At 39.7% G+C, this 16,452-nt stretch overlaps 1 protein-coding gene across 1 annotated transcript in view; it reads left to right on the top strand.

Annotated features, from left to right (window-relative positions):
• The window catches only part of PTPRG (protein tyrosine phosphatase receptor type G), a 394,212-nt gene that overhangs the window by 253,062 nt on the left and 124,698 nt on the right, over positions 1-16,452 (top strand). Inside the window, exon 5 of the mRNA XM_066557786.1 lies at positions 4,891-4,986. Within this exon, the coding sequence (XP_066413883.1) occupies positions 4,891-4,986 (96 nt within the window). The remainder of the gene's footprint in view (positions 1-4,890; positions 4,987-16,452) is intronic.

Below are 16,452 nucleotides of genomic sequence, written 5' to 3'. Positions count from 1 at the left end.
CATATTTAAAGTAAAAGTAAGTTACATGCAAGCTTTCAATTAAGAAAAATCATGTATGATTCATAATCTTAGCAGAGAATTAATTTTTGTGCAAAAGGTTTTAAATCCAGTTGTAAAAGTGTCTGAGAATAATTTATTCTTACAATGTAAGTAGCAAAGACACTAATTAAGAATTACTATATTCAGTGTTTAACTCCATCATTTGAAGCAAACATTTCAAAATTTTTGTTTCACCACTCTGCAAAGAGTTGCTTTCTACCTGTGTTGCCTGGCTGTTGTGCTCTTCTGAAAATACTCTCAGTCTCCAAAGCAGTACATAATAATCCACATCACTGCTCCCTCTCTGTTCTGCTGCCTAATTCATAAAAAATTTGGCTGGTCTATAAAACCTTTTATTTTTTTATGCTTTTTTACCATGCTTTAAATTGCACTGTAGTCCTTGGATTGCTGGAAGGAAATGAGCAGAAAGATAATTCTGGTGATCCTTTCCCTTGCACCAGAATTCCTGATTCTATTGAATATTCTGTACTCCACATCTGTGACAGCACAATGAGCCTTTGTTCATTTTTTAATCTAAAGAGAAATCTGCTGTAGGAGGTTGCACAGGGTGATAGCAGCCCAATTTAAAAGTCTCAATTATTTATTTTTAAAATACTTGGCATCTGTCTATGGAAAATGTACTTGCTTGGTTCCCAGTCTCTTAGAATTGCTTTGAACTCACTCACATCTTCTGGGATCTATCAAATGCTCATTGTGGCTTTTCTCTCATAAGTGCTGAATGAGTTTGGCCATGACAGTCTGTGTTGGATGTAAACTTTCTGTCTTTGTAGTGGGGTAATGACAGCAAAGAGATGTCATGCACGGGAATGGTGATTTCTGTCTGGATGCCTGTCATGCCAAGCAGAGAAACAGAGCCTTTTATTTGTGGATGGGTGGCGAGGGGAGGCCATTCATTGGAAGCAGGCTCAGCTCTTGCAAGCCAGTGACTTTTCATAATGAGGGTTTAGTCATTCAGAGGCAATTGCACTTAATAAAATCAGAACTGGTCTCTGGTGGGCAGTATTTCTCAGTAATGCACACATTTTGGACAGCCTGTCCTGACAACATCAGTGAGGTGGCAGCCCAGTTTGGCTGGCTGATGCCATCAAAATCTAAGCGCAGACGTTTTGCCGAGTCTGGGTAACACCAGATTTCTGTAGAGGCTGAAAGAACACGGTTGAAGGAAGGTGTTCCTGCAGGGATGTCCTGAGGAGGAGGCAATTTCCTGCCCCTAGGGCATGGTGGAGGGGTAGGAGCTTGGAGGCAAAGGCTCTCCAGGCTGGAGAGTCACCCACATGTTGGATGTCCAGGGTGTATTCACTTGTCTGAGTGTTCTAGGCTGGGAAGAGACAGAGCTGGAAACTGTAATGGTTGGCCAGTGGATCTTCCTGGACAGCAGAGACTGGAAAACATGACGTGTTTTCTCAGGGTGACCGGTGATTATCTCCTGGGTTATGGCAGAGTGAGGGCTTTCTCCCTAATCCTCTGTTTTAAGGCACTTGTAACAGTCTGAAGATTTTGCCCTCAGTGATATTTTTTCAGGCTTAAATCTGTGCTGTACAGCAAATCTCTCTCAAGTTTGAAAACAATTCTTTTATAGCTTGAAGAGTGTCAAAGCATGAGGTTTTCCCATTAAAAGCAAGCTCTTGCCTTCTCCTTGCCTTGGTAAAGCTGCAGTAGTATTCGTGTTAGCTTTTTAGGATGGAGAGTGTCTTCCTGCAGGAAAAGTACCTTTGTTTCACTAGGGATGGTTTGTCTCAGCTTGGCTTTACCAAAATACTGAAAATTTCAAGTTGCTTGGACGCACATGGTTTTTATGATACCTCTTTACAAGGTAAATGCAATTGCACATCAGAGATTAAGGAAGGCCATGTAAGCCTTTCCCAGCCTTGTTAGTGGTAATGGGGCTGGATGTGAAAGCCTTGTTAAATCTCATCTATTGTGCCATAGAGAGCAGGACTCTCATGCCCTCCTGGCCCTGTGCCACGGGGAAGGCTCTGTGGAGCACAGTCAGCAGGGATGTGTGGAGCAGAGTTCTGACTGCACACAGGTACTGTCACACTACAAAGGGCATTTCAGGCTTTACTGTAGGATTCTCAGCCTTGAAATTTTGTAATTTTGTTGTGGAAACACATGCAAAAATGTGCAAAAATGCTGTTGTATGGGGCTGAAATCAGTCAGTGCCATAAATCAGGTTGGTTGTGTAAGCTTGGGTCATTCTCCATTCTGCATTTCACAAATAGCATATTATAATACGATCCAAATTTTCTCTAGCTTAAAAGCCTCTTTGTTGCATTCTGTGCTGCTGCCTTTTACATCCCAGGCAGAGACAGTAGAAGTCATTTATATGCAAAGTGCCCCATATATTGTATACACTAATTATATAATAAGGAGTAATAATGAAAATTTTCTAGCATGTTTAGGCCACTTAAGTATGCGGTGAAATTAATTTTACAGTTAACTGTCTTATTCCCACTTTGTACATAAAGAACCTTATCCCACCCATAGAAAATATTAAATTAACTATCTACTGATAAATGCATTCAATATTATGTATATTATGAATAAAAGAACAAAAATACATTGGATACATTTGCATTTTATTGTAAATTGGGGAAAACTGATGAGGCTGTATTATGGAAGAGAACAATATGTGATCACATAATTAGAAAATTGCCATAATGCTAATGCTCAGTGGTGTCCAGGTGTGGTTTTATGAGCAGCCTGAACCATGAGGCTTTGAGGGTGTAACTTTACTGTCTTTTTACCATTGTTTTTGCAGGGTATGTGTGTGTAAATTATATAATAGCAACTCCTCAGACATTGTATTCCTAAAATGTTCCTTCTAGCTGTATGAGCACATAAGGAAGTTACTGCATGACAGATGACAATAATTTTTCATACAGGACAGTTCCCCTTGACGTGATGGATGCAGAGAGAGCAGCCACGCTCTCTGGAAAAACACCAGGGAGCAGTGGTAAAATGCTCCAATGTGTATGGTAATCAAGGCAGAGTGTGGTTCTTGATTAGGCTGTGAGATTAAACTGCTTAGACGAGGGATCTGAATGAAAAACTCTTTTACCAAAGCCCTTTGCACTGGTATGCAAGAGTGCATTGTAAAAATTAATTTCCTTAAAATGCCGTGAGCAAAATTGATCCAAAATGATTTTGGCATATGCTGAACTCACTCAGTGATGCTTTTCTTCATAAACTCCTGTGAGGAATATATTGTGAAATGTTTTATGTAAGGTATAGATAATTTTAGACTTTATTTTAAAGAGGAGCAAAATGTAGTTTGTGAGTGTTTTGCCAGGTTTGGTCTGTGCTGGCTAAACTGAAGTTTAAGCAATTTTTCCTGAAACAAACTGTTTCTAATTTCTACATCAATGAATGGCTGGTACCCTGCTCTGCATTTGTTCAATGCACAAGTTGTCAGAATCTGGAGGCACTGCCACCTTTGTGAGATACTGTCAGCATCTGTGTGTGTGCTATGAGTATGCTGGGAATAGGAAGGCCATAGAAGGGGAAGAAAATTGCTTTCAAATTTTATGAATCTAGTGTGAGTGCCAATTTTTTTCATTTCTTTGTGGGCTATTTAGAGTGTGGTCTTCCTTCTGCTGAAAAAAGTACCTCTACCTCTGAATGCTCTGACCTTCATGTTGGCCTTTCCCTGTGTGGTGATGTTTTTTTAACTCTATAATACTGGCAAAGCACCCATCCACTACAGACAGTATATACAGTCAGAAACCTGGGGATCAGTAAATGTGAATAGGAATGTACCTGTGCAAGATAAAAGGGTATAATCTCTCTTGGCATATACAAAATATGGGGAAAATAGTGCATTTGTGAATATAGTAGGATGTGTCGTGCAGCACTATTTTGGAAAAACCCAAACAATCAAATCATGGCTGATAGAGATGGACTAACACTAGGGGCTTCTTTTGGAATGGAGGGGTTGAACAACTACTGGAGAAGCAGCAGTGTGTTCAGAGAACTGGCAGAAGTGGGAGCTCAGCTACTGTGGGAAGTGGAACAAGAACCTCCCTGGAAATTGAGAGCACGAGCACCCACAGGTCCTTACCCATGGCATGTGTGTAGTGGAGTGGGATTATTTATCAGCAGAAGGCATACAGGAAGCTGTTCTTCATCCTCTTCTATTTGTGTAACTCTAACACTTGCTAGTTTGGGGTAATCATTGTTCTCACCTGCTCTTACTTGGGGTTTGTGTAATTATTCATATTTATTATTCATTAAAAAATTACATCAATATATCTGTTTTTTTCTCATGCTTTTTGCAGAGTACTAACGCTTTGGAAATAAAAGTCATGAAATTTAACTGAAGACAGGGAGAAGTGTGACCTTAACTGATAGACCTGAATAACAGAGGCTCATAAAAATGCATTGCTATGGAGACAGACTTTTATCTTACAAATTACTTTAGGAGTAAAGGAATAACTCTAAACATCGAAATCCTTTTCAAAATTCTCTATGGATTTTGAGATAAATATGTTTAGCACATTTAGCAGAGCAGGAGATGAGCCTTCAATGTGCAAAGAAATGAAGAGATGCTGGCACAAAGCACAAAGTTGAACATCTGAACAGGCTGGCCATACTGTTTACCTTTGGATTTGGTATTAAAATGCATTGCACCAACTCTGTTCCCTGCTTACTGTCCCAGCAGGGCAGTCATGCTATTAATCAAGATGCTGGTTAAACAATTGTTCAGCAGAATTCCTTTATCTCAGGTTCATAACACTGGGTTTACATACAATGTGAATGCATTACATCATGTGAAAGCTGTATGAATCTGTAACACTAATGTGATTCTGTTGTTGGTTTTAATTTTTGCAGATGCAGATTTACTTCTACAATCCTGATGACTTTGACAGTTTTGGAACAGCAGTTCTAGAAAACAGGGTGGTAGGAGCCATGGCCGTGTTTTTTCAAGTAAGTTAAAACAAAGACTATATCCATAAACCAAAGTGTTCACTGAGTACTATCTAATTCATTGAATTATTTCAAGCTTAATGGATGCATCTGTTTTCTTGTTCCCACCTGTCTAAGTGAAAGATATTTCATATTGTCTATGTGTGATTTAAAATGTAAATAAGTATATTTAAAAACATAATGAAAAATTTTGCCTGGATTGTTCTGACTTTATAGCTACTCTACAGATGCAGACTGGAGAACACATTTATCATGGAACTTCCTTTGCTGCTGAAGCACATTGCTGCAGTCCCTGGAATACTAACAAACCAACACCAACTGGTTTTGTTTAGGAAAAACTTAAAATTCAAATGTAGCTTGAGAGAAAATTAATCAATACGTTTCATCAATCTTATCTGTAGCAGCTTCTTCTAAATTGTCATAGTAGCAAGTTCTTGAACAGACCAGATTTCCAAATGAGTGAATTTATGCATCCACTTGTTTGAAATGCATCCTGAGAGATGCAGATCTGGGGCTGCTGGGTGAGCTCATTTGTGGCTCCGCATGCTCTGCGTGGGGCAGGGAGCTCTGCTGGTGATGGGAGTGTCACCTGTGGCAGTGGCATTCACCAGTGTGAGCCCCTTGTCACCTCACATCAGAAACAGGCTCTTACCTTGAGGGTGAATTGAAGCGAGGGAGCTGGAGCCACTGCACACCACCAGACTGTCACAGGCACAGAAGTAGCTAATGAAGATTTGAAATGTCTTGGGGTCTTGCTTTTCAGAAGAGAGGAAAGATGGGAGGGAAGAGCAAGGAAAATGCTGATCCTTTGTGAGGTTTCACACTAGTTTTTACTGAGGAAGAAAGTGATCTTGCTGTTATCTTTGTGAAGCCAGATAAAAAGGAATATGCAAGTACTCATATGTAAATACCTCCCTTTTTCTTATGATGTTAGAGTGACAAGCCTGACTCTGCTGCTCAAATTAAGTAAGGTTGTCTTTTTGCATGACACTAATTTTGATCAAATGCTTTGATAAGGAGGAAAGGACAGATCCTTGTATTGCATAAATTGCTGTAACTCTGCTGACATCAGGATAGTGGAAGGAGGCATGTTAAATTCATCACTGTTTGATTCTGAGCAGTTCTGTGGCATTTCATATTAGGGCAAAATTGGTGGAGCCGTGATAATTTACAGTGGCATGGCATGATGATGATTCCCCAGACTTCTTAATCTCAATGTACTACAGGAAACTTTGGGCAAGTTGAATTTGGCCATACAAGACAGAAGTTCAGAAGCAGAGCAGCCAAAGGCTGGTTCATACCACAGTGAATGGTGGGTTTGGTGTGTGTGCCATGTCAGAAGGAGCGTGGGTTTGTGCCATGGTGTGCACCACGTGTTGTGGCATCATCTCTCTGGAATTTAACTCCTAAATTACCCTGATGGGCTTCACATCAGCCACATCACACTGCTCCATGTCACATCGCTGTATTCCCTAAATCCTTTTTTTTTTAATAGGATCTTAAAATTGTGGTGGGACTGTGTTTGGTATTCCCCACCTGCAAAGCCTAGCGCTGCACTTGCTGTAAGTCTCTCTTTGCACAATTCCAAGGGAGCCATTAAAATAACTTAAAATAGTGTGTTATGCTGTTAAAAACCCCATCTTTGATTGTCAGAGACCTCAGGCTTTTCAAGACCCCAACTGAGTGTTGTAGTCCCCTCAGGGAAGCAGAAATCTACACTACTCATCATTTCCAGCCCTGCTGGCTGCAGGACATGAGGCTGTAAAATCTGAGCGTTTGTGCAGCTGGGCTCCTCTGCTCTGGGAGCTCTGAAATCCGAGGCCATTACTGATGAACACCCTCTGATCTTTTCCAGAGAGTGGGGTCAAGGTAATTCTTTGGCAAAGTGACCCAGGGATGACCTGTTTTGTGGCTGCAAGGAAATGATTTGGGGGTTTTGGCATATTTTCCTTTTTTTTTTTGGGTTGAAATGAGAAATCAGTGTTGTGTTGTTAAACTCATGAGTGTATCAGGTTTTCCTTCTGGACAGCTTTGCTCCAAGACAGGGAACAGTCGAGGAAGATTTGTAAAGCCCGGAGGCCCCAGTCTAGAAGGGCACGTGCTGAGTTCTGGCACCTGTAAATAAACTTTAGGGACACCAGTGTGACAGCTGCTCTTTTGGCCATCATGAGGACTTTCCAGAACTAGTCCCACAGGGCTTGAATTGTTGTACACAGGGTTATTAATGGATGATGATGATCCTTTTGCAGATCCCTACTGTGTTTGACCAAGGTGCTGTTTTGGCCCCCTCAGCTGCATATCATGTGCTGGGCTTGGTGATCTATGACTTGGGAAAAGCTTTTTCTTGAGAAATACTTGCTGTTCCCTGAGCCTTGCTCCCCAGGACTCCATGCAGATAAACTTGCCATGGCTAGTATTTCAGGCAGCTAATTTAAAGCTGTCTTTTAAAATTGATCCCTAGTGACTTTTGAATGAAATGTCCCTAAGATGTCCATGGTCACATTTTGATTGGCAGCTTATGTTGTTCAAGTACTACAGCTTTCTATTTTCCAGAGCTTTGGTCCCATCTTGAACTCATTTACCTAAAACACAGCTTTTAAAAATCTTAGCAGAGAGGTCATACTGTTTTTTTTATAAATGCATTAGAAAACTGTATCATGCATGCTTTTCTCTGTAAATATTTTAACATAAATTATTGGAAACATTTGCCATTAAGACTTGGATTTTTGCTAATGTGGTCGTGCTGTGTTGGAATGAATGTGCATAACACTGGCTGAGTTTATAGTCTGGCAGGTGTTTTTTGTTTGACTGATGTTCATAAATGTTCCTTTGAAAATCAGGTTCTCCAGTGAGTGAACATTATACTGAACTATATAATTATTGGTGAAACATTAAATAATTAAGTACCCTCTTTCTTCCTTTTTAAATAATTTAACTTGGAGTATACAAGAATTCTCCTTATTGAATTCATTATTTCAGGGGCAATTTCCAGGTAAAGTACATTGGTTGTGAACTTGGATAATTGAAGCACTTGGAATTTTGCTGTAATTAAAGCTGTGCTTTTCTCATTACTTTCATTTTAAGCTCTGTTGATAAATGCTATTTCTGTTTGTGTGCTGCTGGTTAGTTGATCTGACAAAAAAAATTTACAAAACTAAGAAACAATTCTTACAAATACAAGCTGCTGTAACTGCTCATCTCTGTATCTCATTGTGGATAGACACAGGGAGGGTCTCACACAAAATAGCACTGTGGGCACCCTATAGCAGGTATTGTCAATTTGCAAATGAGATGAGCTGGCCTGAAATCTCTAGCTGGATTTTCTTTGTTGTTAAAGAGAACTCAGTTGTAGTTGTAGCAAAAATCAAAATCCCCTGGAGACAAAGGAGAGAATGCCATGACTAATGAGACCTTGCCTTCTGACAGGGTTTTCAGGAGGACACATCATGGCCATTCCTTTCAGTGTTGCAGTGATTTGGTGTTTCTCAGAGGGAAGCTGGTACTGGTAGGAGATGTTCAAATTGACAAGTCCATCACCTCCTGCTGCCAGCACCCTCTTGGCTGGCAGGAAAGGCTCCTGGGCTTGCAGGAAGGATAGTGATGGACCCAGCTGAGGGGCCCTGTTTTGTGGCAATCCTAAATGAGCCTCCTAAATGAGTTCCACCAGCTGCTGGAACACTTGCAGCAGGTCCCAGCCCAGCCAGGCACCTCAGGCTTGATTTAAATGATCCTAACTTGAATAGTTGGTGCTCGTGTTTCATTTCAGCCCACGTAAGATTCAGCTTGGAGTTAATGATGTTCTGGCTCTGGGCCTTGGTTAATTGTCAGGCTGAGCTAGCTTTGAAGCAAACCAGGGGTGGAAGGCAAGGCCCAGGTCTCTCACGGTTCCCGAGTCATCCGTTCATCATACATGTAATACATATTTATAAGTCACATTTAAAATGAGTAGTTACTTGGATTAAATGCATTCAGACATATTGCACAGCTCTGTTTTAACCATCTAACAATATAATTCATTGCATACTTCACTACTTGCTTTATTAAAGCCAAACTTGAAAGTGTTCAAAACAAACATATTGCTTTTGCATTTGAAATATTCATCTTTTAGTCCTGCAGTAGATTCATTATGGCAGAGAATACTTCATTCCTTGATTACTGCTTTGAAAAGGCACAATACTGATTCCCTAAGCACTCATCAAATATTCGATAGCTCGGAAATTCAGGAGGAGGTGATGGAATTCTTGTTCCTACTGGGAGGGCACATAAATCTATTTTATATTTGCAGAGAAAACCGTCAGTGATTAGTTACTGTGTCTCAGGTACTCAAACAAATCATCTCTAAAGAAATTAAGTAAAAATGAATTTTAAAATAACTTTTAGCAATGCTTTCATCATTAAAATTAGCTCCATAATGATGAGTGATGTTGATACCTCGATCACTCAAGAGCTTCAGCAGTGCAGAGCTAGATTTTTAAAGGTAATTAGGTACTTGGCAGCAAATGTGCAACTAGCAGTATTTTTAAAAGTACATGGAATAAAAATCAAGGTTTTATATGTCTTTAGCCTGAGTTGCCTTCCAATGCAGACATGTCTTTATAAGTTTGTCGAAAAAACTACTCTGTAGCCCTTTTAACTTTTAGAGCTATATGTGTGTTATTTGCATCTAAACGCCTTTATATTTACTAGTTACTCATGTATCCAGGGATGTGCTCTTCAGTAAAATGCATGTTTGTGGCCTTGCTGTTTGTGAGATTTTTTGGTAGTAGTTCTTAGTCTGCATCATCAATGTGATCAATCACTCACTTTTCACAGGGGCCTAAATGAGCTGAACCCAGAATAAATTGGAGGAACACCATCAAAGCTATTGAATATTTGTCAAAAATATGCTTTTTAAATGTATGTTTCTCGAACAACATAATTCAGCTTTTAACTTCCCTCGGAAACCTTTTGTTCCCTGTTCTTCCCTTTCATTAACTGTTTCATGTGTTTGCCACCTTGACAAAACAGATTCAGTGAATAAATGATTTAAATATGGTGATTATGTAGGAAATCACATCCAGTAGGAGACAGGGTCCCTCCCATGTCCCCATCTCAATTCATGGAAATTCCCTGATTCTGCCTCTCTTTTATTCTAATGCTTTTTGAAAGTCTGAGCAAAATTAATTTGATTTAGACAATAAGAATGGAGAGAGAGGTGTGCACTTCTCTTGGAACATTATATCCACCCACATGAAGCATAATCAGTACTCCAGGGTTTAGGCAATATCTTAAAGGTGATTTGCAAGAGTGAAAATAACACATGGCATCATTAACATGCAGAGCATCATCTAGAGTCATTGAGAGACTTTTCATTTATTTTAATAGACTTCAGATAGATGTAAAGAACTTAAAATTGAATTACAGTATTAATTCTTTTAATGGTTACATTAGAACCCATGGGGTTTTATTAATAGTAGCTCATGAATAAAAAAAACTGTTGGTATTGATTAGCAGTGTTATTTAGTATCAGTACAGGTGTATTTTTATTATCTTCATACCATGAAGATAAGTACATCTCCTTATTCAGTAGCTGTATACCAATAACTCTCCATGTAAGTGAAGACAAGCAAAACATTTTGAAATGTATTTTTCTTCATTAAGTCCAGTTTTGCTTCATTTTGAAATGTTGCAGTTGTTTGAAAACAGTAGTTGTTACTGATAAAAGCAATACTAGGGCCTTTAAATGGCTTTTAAATAGAATAGAGGTACAAAGTAGCTACCCTAACACAAAAAGACACAGAGCAGGTGGATGTGGCCACTGCAGCACCTTTTTTCTGAGCAACACCTTGTACTATACATGCCAGGGGATATAGTGACATAGGAAGCATCTCTGGAGCAGAAAAGGAGTGTCCTCATTTTCCCCAAATAAGTTGAGATAAAATTGCCAAAAGTGATTTTGCGTCATGGAGAATTTAAATACAAAATTTTGTAAGGTCTGTTGGATTTGAGTAGAGTTCAGTGTGTCAATGGCACAGACCAACCTCCAGAGGTGTTTTTTAGCCAAAATATGCAAGTTTGGGTGCCTAATAACAAGTGCTCATGCTGATCAAGTTCCTCTGAAACCATTTTGATTGGAGGAGGCTTTGGGTAGAAGACAAAAATTCATGGAAACTGTTTCTAAAAAAATCTATTCTACCCTTCCATTAAAGAAAACAATTTTTTTTTAAACTAAGCTCAAAATTGTGATTTTTTTATTTCAACTTATGTTGAAAGTTTCTTAGGGAAATATGAATATTTTTTGAATATTTTATGTAAAATAAGAAAGGAAAAGGAGAACAGATGGGGAATAACTCTGAGAGTAAAATATATATATCTATATATCTCCAATTTTGGTGCTTTTTAAATTTCCAGTGCTGAACAATGAGACTTTCTTCTGATCCAGAGCTCTGCCCAGATGAGTCATGTTTCAAATGACGTTTAATAGTAAAACTACTGTTTACAACAGATTTTTTTATTTCGTCTTTAAATGAAGGTTTCTTGTAGTAATGTTCTTCATCCTTTATTTTGGTACATAAATGAGAAGGCTGACTCTTGAGAGCACTAGGCAAGCAATCCTGATGAAGTCTTGAGTTTAGTAGAGAAGCTCCAAAAGGTTTTTAGTTGTGAAGGCCGATGCAGTTGTGAGAAGGGCGGAGCTGCATCCCTCGCTCAAAAAGGAGGGCACATAGAGGTAAGGAAGGGGCAGATGCAGGTGAGCCCTGGGACCTTACTGTGAGCAATTTGGGGAGCACAGGGAGCTGGAAAGGGTCTGTGAGCCCAGCAGTGTTCATCATTCAGTGCTGCTGCACTCAAGAAACTCACTTTGTAAGTGAGCTGTATTGCACTGAACAAACAGTGTCCCTTTCACCTCTGGGGGTTTTTTGTACCAGATATGCTTCAGTCCTCCAAACTCTGAGTGCATTGACAGCAGCACTGAGACACCCCTTTGCTGCTGGGTCACTGTGCAGAGCCTGGGATTCCCTGGTGTCACATCCCCTGCAAACAGGAGCAGAGTTTCTGTCTCTGTGCAGGGTGCTGTGGGCTCGGGCTCTCGCTCACATGGCTGCACACTTGTCATGGCTTGTCATGAGAAGGAGCTCATGTGGCTGAATCCGTGAGTGTGAAGAGCAGAGGTGTTCACACAGCAGCCTGAACATCCTGAGCAAGCCTGCTTGGAGGAATGAGGCACAAATGTGTGAGCGAAAGGGGGGCTGGGTTTGGAGGCACAGACTGACAGGGCGGCTGAAACAGATCGTTCTTGGAAGCAAACACATCGTTCCACTTCTGCTTGCCTGTGTTCTGCCAAGAGGCATTTGCAGTCTCTAGATCATGATGGCTGCAACCTGCTGTGTTGAAACTTTCTATCCACAGGCTGACTGTGCAGTGTAGAAGGGTAATTTACCTTATGTGCACTTATCTTCTTCAGAGCCCAAGCAATCGTCTTCCTTTCCCTTCTTCTCCTCATTCTGTGAACTTGTTCATGGTATTTTCCACTAAGGCAAAAAGTCTGATGACCTCCAAAATGCAATACTTTCAATTAAAGCATTTTGTTAGATCGAGTTTTAAAGGATATGGGCAGTACTGAAAGCGGTGCCATATAGTTCTTTTTACAGTTCAGAGCAAAATACCAGAATGCACATTGAGTCTTTGGCTTTTATTTTGTTTTTAATCTCAGACATACCTACGGAAATGAATTTCCAAAGCATCCAAAAAATCTAATTGAAGGTAAAAATTAGAATTAGATCCTTTTTTTCCCCAAATGCACTGTCAATGCTTTCTTAACTGCAAAGTCGGAGACCACAACTCACAATTTGTGCTGTCTCTGGCTTGGATGCAGCAGCAAAGAGGGGCGGAAAACAGTGGGGATGGGTTACCAAGTGACTTCTGCTTTTTGTGATAAATCACAGTCCTTTGGTCCAATTTATTTAATGGAAAAATCGCAATTATTGATGTTAGGAAGGAACTGCAAATGTCCTTGTTGTTGAGAGGACTTGGACTCCAAAGTTCTGCAATGCTGCAAATACGAAAAACGCTCTGCACATTTTATGGGGTTTGTCCTCAATATCTTGAGCTATCAGTCATAGCCATTAATGAGACCTGGTTGTATGTGTTGCATGGGAATAGATCTCTCTGCCCTGCTGGTTTAATGCTCATTTGAATGTTGACATCACTGTCTTTCAGTTTACAGCATTGTAAATGTTTTTGACCTGCAGTTTTTTTTTGCTTTCTGAAGGATTCTTAATTGATTAATGTATTGAGATTAATCCCAAGCAGGATGCCATTATTAAGTTGCTTCATTAAATTATATACCAACCTGTTAGCATTAATTCTCATAATGTCCCCTTACATTTTAGTGGTTTTATTTTAATTACTTGCCTTAAGAACTTGATCAGCATGGGTTTGTGTATTCTTTTCTTCCCTTTCCTTTCTCTCACCCTTGATGTTCAGAAGTCGAATCAGTTTAGGAATATTTATAGTGTCTAATGTCAGCTTCTTAAACACAGTAATTTACTTCTCAGTAATTTAAAAATGTCCTATTTAAAGAAAAAAACAAAACAAACCATTTTGTAGCCATGCCATATAAATTTTTAAATGTATTAAAAATGTCTTGTGGAGTTTTCATTACTAGATTCCTGAAAATGACGCTTACATGTGTAATATGTAAAAATTACAGTTGTCAGCCTATAATCTCACCCCTTCTGTGGTTCAGGAAGATTGAGACTCAGGAAGTTTACTGATTATAAGCATTAGACTAAAAAACAAATTAGTTCCCTAACTACAGTAGTAGTTTGTGCATTTTGGTCTCTGTTGTGCATTGTTGATGCATCACTTGGTCACATTGTCAAACATCACAAAGCAAACGTGGAGCTGGGGCAGCGTGGAGGGACCCCCAGCCTTGCTGCAGGCCCCATCACTGCTGTAGGGCAGGGACAGCAGCCCCTCTTCGTGTCTCAGAGCACTGAGAAGCCATCAAATGGGGCTTGTTTGTGACTTTGTGATACCAACAATTGCTTTATCCCTGTCCTTCTTACATGTCCCAAATCTGGTGGATTTTTACTTGACCTTTTATTTAAGAAAGAGAGAGAAAAGCTGTAAATAAAGAATCTATTTTTTGCTATCTAAGTTTTTGGAGTGTTTTGCTAAAATTGATCTTAGTTACAGAATCACAAGAGATGTAAAGATATACATTCATCTCCTTTCCTCTCCTCTCTCCCAAAGAGAACACTTGCCTCTGGGAAGCCCCTTTTTTCTTCCAGTTTTTAAACATCCAGCCTGGATTCTAGGAAATAGTTTTTTATGCCTGTCTGCACACCTCATTTAAATTTTTTTTTAATTTTTATTTTTTCATCAGGCTCTGTATTCATCTAGCTCTCTGATCCATTTGTCTGTCAGAGGGTTATAATAGCAAATGTATTACATTCGGTTTGCATTCATGAGATGTAGATGGAGAAATGTAAAATTTCAGCCAGGAAACTCCAGTTCTGCAGTCTACAGTTGCCCAAGTATGCAGGATTTTGAACAGTATTTGTGTAACCCTTAGAAAAGTTACACCTGTTTTTGCCCTCAGTGTCTTCCATGAAACTGCAAAGTCTTCCTGTGTCTCTGGTTACCAGTTAGTGTTATGGCACATTTTAAGCAAAGGTGAGCACAGGATCTATTCATAAATGATTGTCTAGTTTCACTTTGTGCCATAAAAGAGAGATTGGTTGTAAAGTCTGAATATATAAAATAGATGGGTAAAATTGGGACTTCCTTTCCCTTTAGATCTTCTGGCTCAGATGAAAAAGTTATTAAATACAAGCTGTTCTGCCTGAAGAATTATTACTGTAGTTCTCAGCTATAACAGCACCACGTTTCTCCTTGTATTGGCAAGAATAAACAATACAAGCTTCAGACAGAATTTCCTGGGTAGCATACCAAATGTTCTGGAAAACCTTCTCGGACAGCAGCTGATACATTTTTAATACAAATAAAACATAATTCTTTAGTCTCGTTACAGTTTGATCCCTAAGGTGGAAAAAGTATACAGACTATGCATAATTGATGTATTTGTTTGAAGTGTTTAGCTGGATACTCCATTCAGAAAGTTTCTTTTTGTTAATAGGTCGCTGTGAGATGTAAGAATCACTTAGGGCTCTCTTTGTACAAATAAATGGAACGTGTCATTTTTGGTACAGGCACTGAGGTGGTTGCACAGTCATCCTGACTGTGTCTTTGTGCTGCCCACACTGTTCAGCCTTAGTCAAATCACAGAGCAGGTCTGGCTGAAATGTCAGTATTTTCCCAGATCAGAAGTGATGGGAAAGCATGAAAGCATGCAGGGAGAGAAGAGGATGGTTGGGAGCTGTCAGGGTCACATGGATTGGTGTCAGGTTGGTGTGTCCATGTAAGCACCACCCCGGCTGTTACCAATGAATGTGTGGTTTCTTGGCAATTCCTAAGTGTTACACATGATGCAGAGCAAGCATGCAGGAAAATATCCCTCAGTAATTTAATTATCGTCTGTCCTAAATTACTATAAACCCAGTGTTAAAGGTTACTGCCAGAGGGTTGAGTTGTTGCTGGGTTTTGTCGTCTGTAGTTTCTGTGCTGCAGGATGACTGTGGGAGAGATGATTATTGAGGGCCTTCTGAGCCCATGGTTTTCATTCCAGAGGTCAGAAAAAATGCAATGAAAGTAAATTTTAATCTAGTCTGTTCCCTTCTTGATGTCTTTGTACAGATTTGTAGACATTTGTATGTATAACTGATGGTTTAGCTGATAATGCTGATGGCAGATCACCCCCAAAATAATTCTGCATGGCAGCTTGCCCAGAGCAATCCTAGTTACCTGATGTTTTACCTCCTATGAATCTAAATCAGATATCTTCAGGTTTATAGGGTGGAGTTGAGGGTGTCAGCCTGGGAACCCTTTTACAGCATAACTTTATAGTAGCTTTTAGGGGTATCTTCTATATCTGAGATTCACTGAAAAGCACACTACTTTGACTAAGGTGATGAGTTCCAAATGAGCTCAGTGGTACTGGTTTGAGTAATTTAAAGCTCCCTTTGTTTGAAGTTCAGGTGTGCTGGTATCAGGTTCCAGAACAAAACCAGCACAGAAGCTGGGATGTGCTCTTATGCTCTGCTGGAGATAGGTGAGAGTCAAGAATGCTAATCACCATCTTATTCTATGCAGAAAAGTGAAATGTGTTAAATAAATTGCTTAAATCTGTTCAGCGCCTCTGATCAGTGAGTTTTGGTGGAGCAGGATTTTTCCTATGAGCTTATGGTGTTTGCAACTGCTTCACAACTCTGAGGAGCCAAGGAAAAGCTGTCTGGCTGACACCATCAGAACAGTATTTAGCTGCTGATTGTAACTGTACCCTTTCTGTGCATCAGAAATGCATTGAAATGTGGTCGTTATCAAGTCTAAAGAGACTTTCTTCAAGAGGGTATTGGTTTTGCA

Source organism: Molothrus aeneus, chromosome 12, assembly GCF_037042795.1.
Source record: "Molothrus aeneus isolate 106 chromosome 12, BPBGC_Maene_1.0, whole genome shotgun sequence".
Lineage (NCBI taxonomy): Eukaryota > Metazoa > Chordata > Aves > Passeriformes > Icteridae > Molothrus > Molothrus aeneus.
The sequence above is the reverse complement of the archived record's forward strand: the minus strand, read 5'-3'. Positions and strand labels throughout refer to the sequence as shown.